Source organism: Hipposideros armiger, unplaced genomic scaffold, assembly GCF_001890085.2.
Source record: "Hipposideros armiger isolate ML-2016 unplaced genomic scaffold, ASM189008v1 scaffold_373, whole genome shotgun sequence".
Lineage (NCBI taxonomy): Eukaryota > Metazoa > Chordata > Mammalia > Chiroptera > Hipposideridae > Hipposideros > Hipposideros armiger.
Window position 1 is genome coordinate 256,828 of NW_017731723.1, and position 1,851 is coordinate 258,678.

Here is a 1,851-nt window from a genome sequence, read left to right on the forward strand (position 1 = left end):
TTATAAATTCAGTCATTTTATAAATTTTCAACTATAGAAGAATTTTTTAAAGCAAAGGTGTAGTTAAAATTCTGCCTTTAGAAGTGAAAATGAGATACAATAGTAATTTCTCCTATATCATAGAACATGTTTCGCCCTATGTAATTGAAGAAACTGGCATCCACCCAACATGAGAGCAAGGCACACCCACTTGTCTCCTTCAGTGCTTTAGAAACACTGGACATGTTTTTGCAGAAGAGTATTTCTCCTGTGTAGGCCCATACTTGTGGCAAACGCTTTAGTACTTAACAAAAAGATCCCTGAAGAAAGGCTGAAGCAAGAAGGGAGTTAGCCCTGCTCGCTTACTCTGTTTTCCCCCCAAACATTTAGGAGTACCTAACTTAAGTAAGACAAAGTAGTAGGATGCAGAGAGACAAAAGTGATCATAAAGGACCAGATCAAAATCAGAAGTCAAGTGCAGGAAAGATGGCGTTGACAGCTCCACAAGGGGGAAGAACTGCTACCAAGGATATGTCTCATAATGCTGGGACAGCTTAATACTGAATCCTCAACTTCTACTTATATCTATAAATGTAGATGAGGATGTAGAAGTATATTAACAATTTAAGAGCTATCAGAAAATGTCACTTACAGGGTTGCTTTTCGACTGCATCGATGATCTTTTCCAGTGTATCTTCAAGCTCTACTTCACTGACAGACTGAAGAGCTTCTGTGAGGTACTTAATAGCTTCACTGATAAGAGAAGGAAAGAAAAGATGAGGCAGGCCACTAGTAATTAAGGCTAAAGTTGTATGCCAAAAACCAGCAAACACTCATCAATCTGGCACTGAAATTAAGATCCACTTACTCCTCCCTGCAAACAGTACTCACCTTTCCTGTGCTTTCTGAACAAATTCTTCCTTCTATCCCCTGCCAATATAATTGTTCGTAAAGTCCCAAATCACATCCTTCTTTTAAGAAACCTTCCTAGACCACCCTACCTGCTGCAATCTCCCCTTCCTTCTGAAATTGCTAAAAATCTCTTATATACTTAAATTGGATACATTACATTAGCCTAAATGTAAGGTACTATTTATTACCTTACATTTAAGGCAGGACTTCATCTGCTTCAGTGTCCTGAACATATGACACTTAAATACTATTTATTAATTTGATAATGCAGTTGCTTAAACTCAATTCCAGTAATTTCACTGCTGTCTTCAATTGTAAAACTAGAAAAAAACTAGGATAGAAAAACTTTGACCTTTGAATATAATCATAGAAGCAACACATATTAAAATCACATGCATCTCCCCAATCAAAATAAACTCAAGAAAGCTGAAAATTTTTAAAGTTAAATGAATCCCTGATTTATATACCAACAGTGCTCAGAATGAACACTGTGTACTTAAACAATTAGCTAATTTCATGCCATTCTGTATTTGTAGCACACTTTATACTTTACATCAATACTATCATTACAGTCCTCACACTAATTGTTCTACATCTTGGGCTGCTTACGTGTTGTTTCATGTGTAGGTGTCACATCTCTCCAGTTTGTTATATATAATGCTCCTTGAGAAATGGAACTGTATCATCCTTTAGCAGAGTGCTAAGCACACTGACGGTGGCCCATAAATATTTGATGATTCAGTCCCTAAAATCACACACATTTTGGGTCAATCTTGGAACAGCTTTAGGACAGACCAGGCCCTTAGAGCCATCCAGGATCTGGGCCTGCCAAATCTCATTAGGCTCATCCAGTGTCTCTGGTTTTCCTGGTGCTCTTTTGCCTCAGGGTCTTAAGATGGTCATTTCCCCTACTCTTCTCTTCACCTGGTCAAGTCCTACTCATCTTTTTTTTTTTTTTTT

At 37.6% G+C, this 1,851-nt stretch overlaps 1 protein-coding gene across 1 annotated transcript in view; it reads right to left on the bottom strand.

The window, feature by feature from the left end:
• The window catches only part of POLE2 (DNA polymerase epsilon 2, accessory subunit), a 38,799-nt gene that overhangs the window by 34,274 nt on the left and 2,674 nt on the right, over window positions 1–1,851 (bottom strand). The window contains exon 2 of the mRNA XM_019662362.1: window positions 632–732. Coding sequence (XP_019517907.1) covers window positions 632–732 — 101 coding nt within the window. The remainder of the gene's footprint in view (window positions 1–631; window positions 733–1,851) is intronic.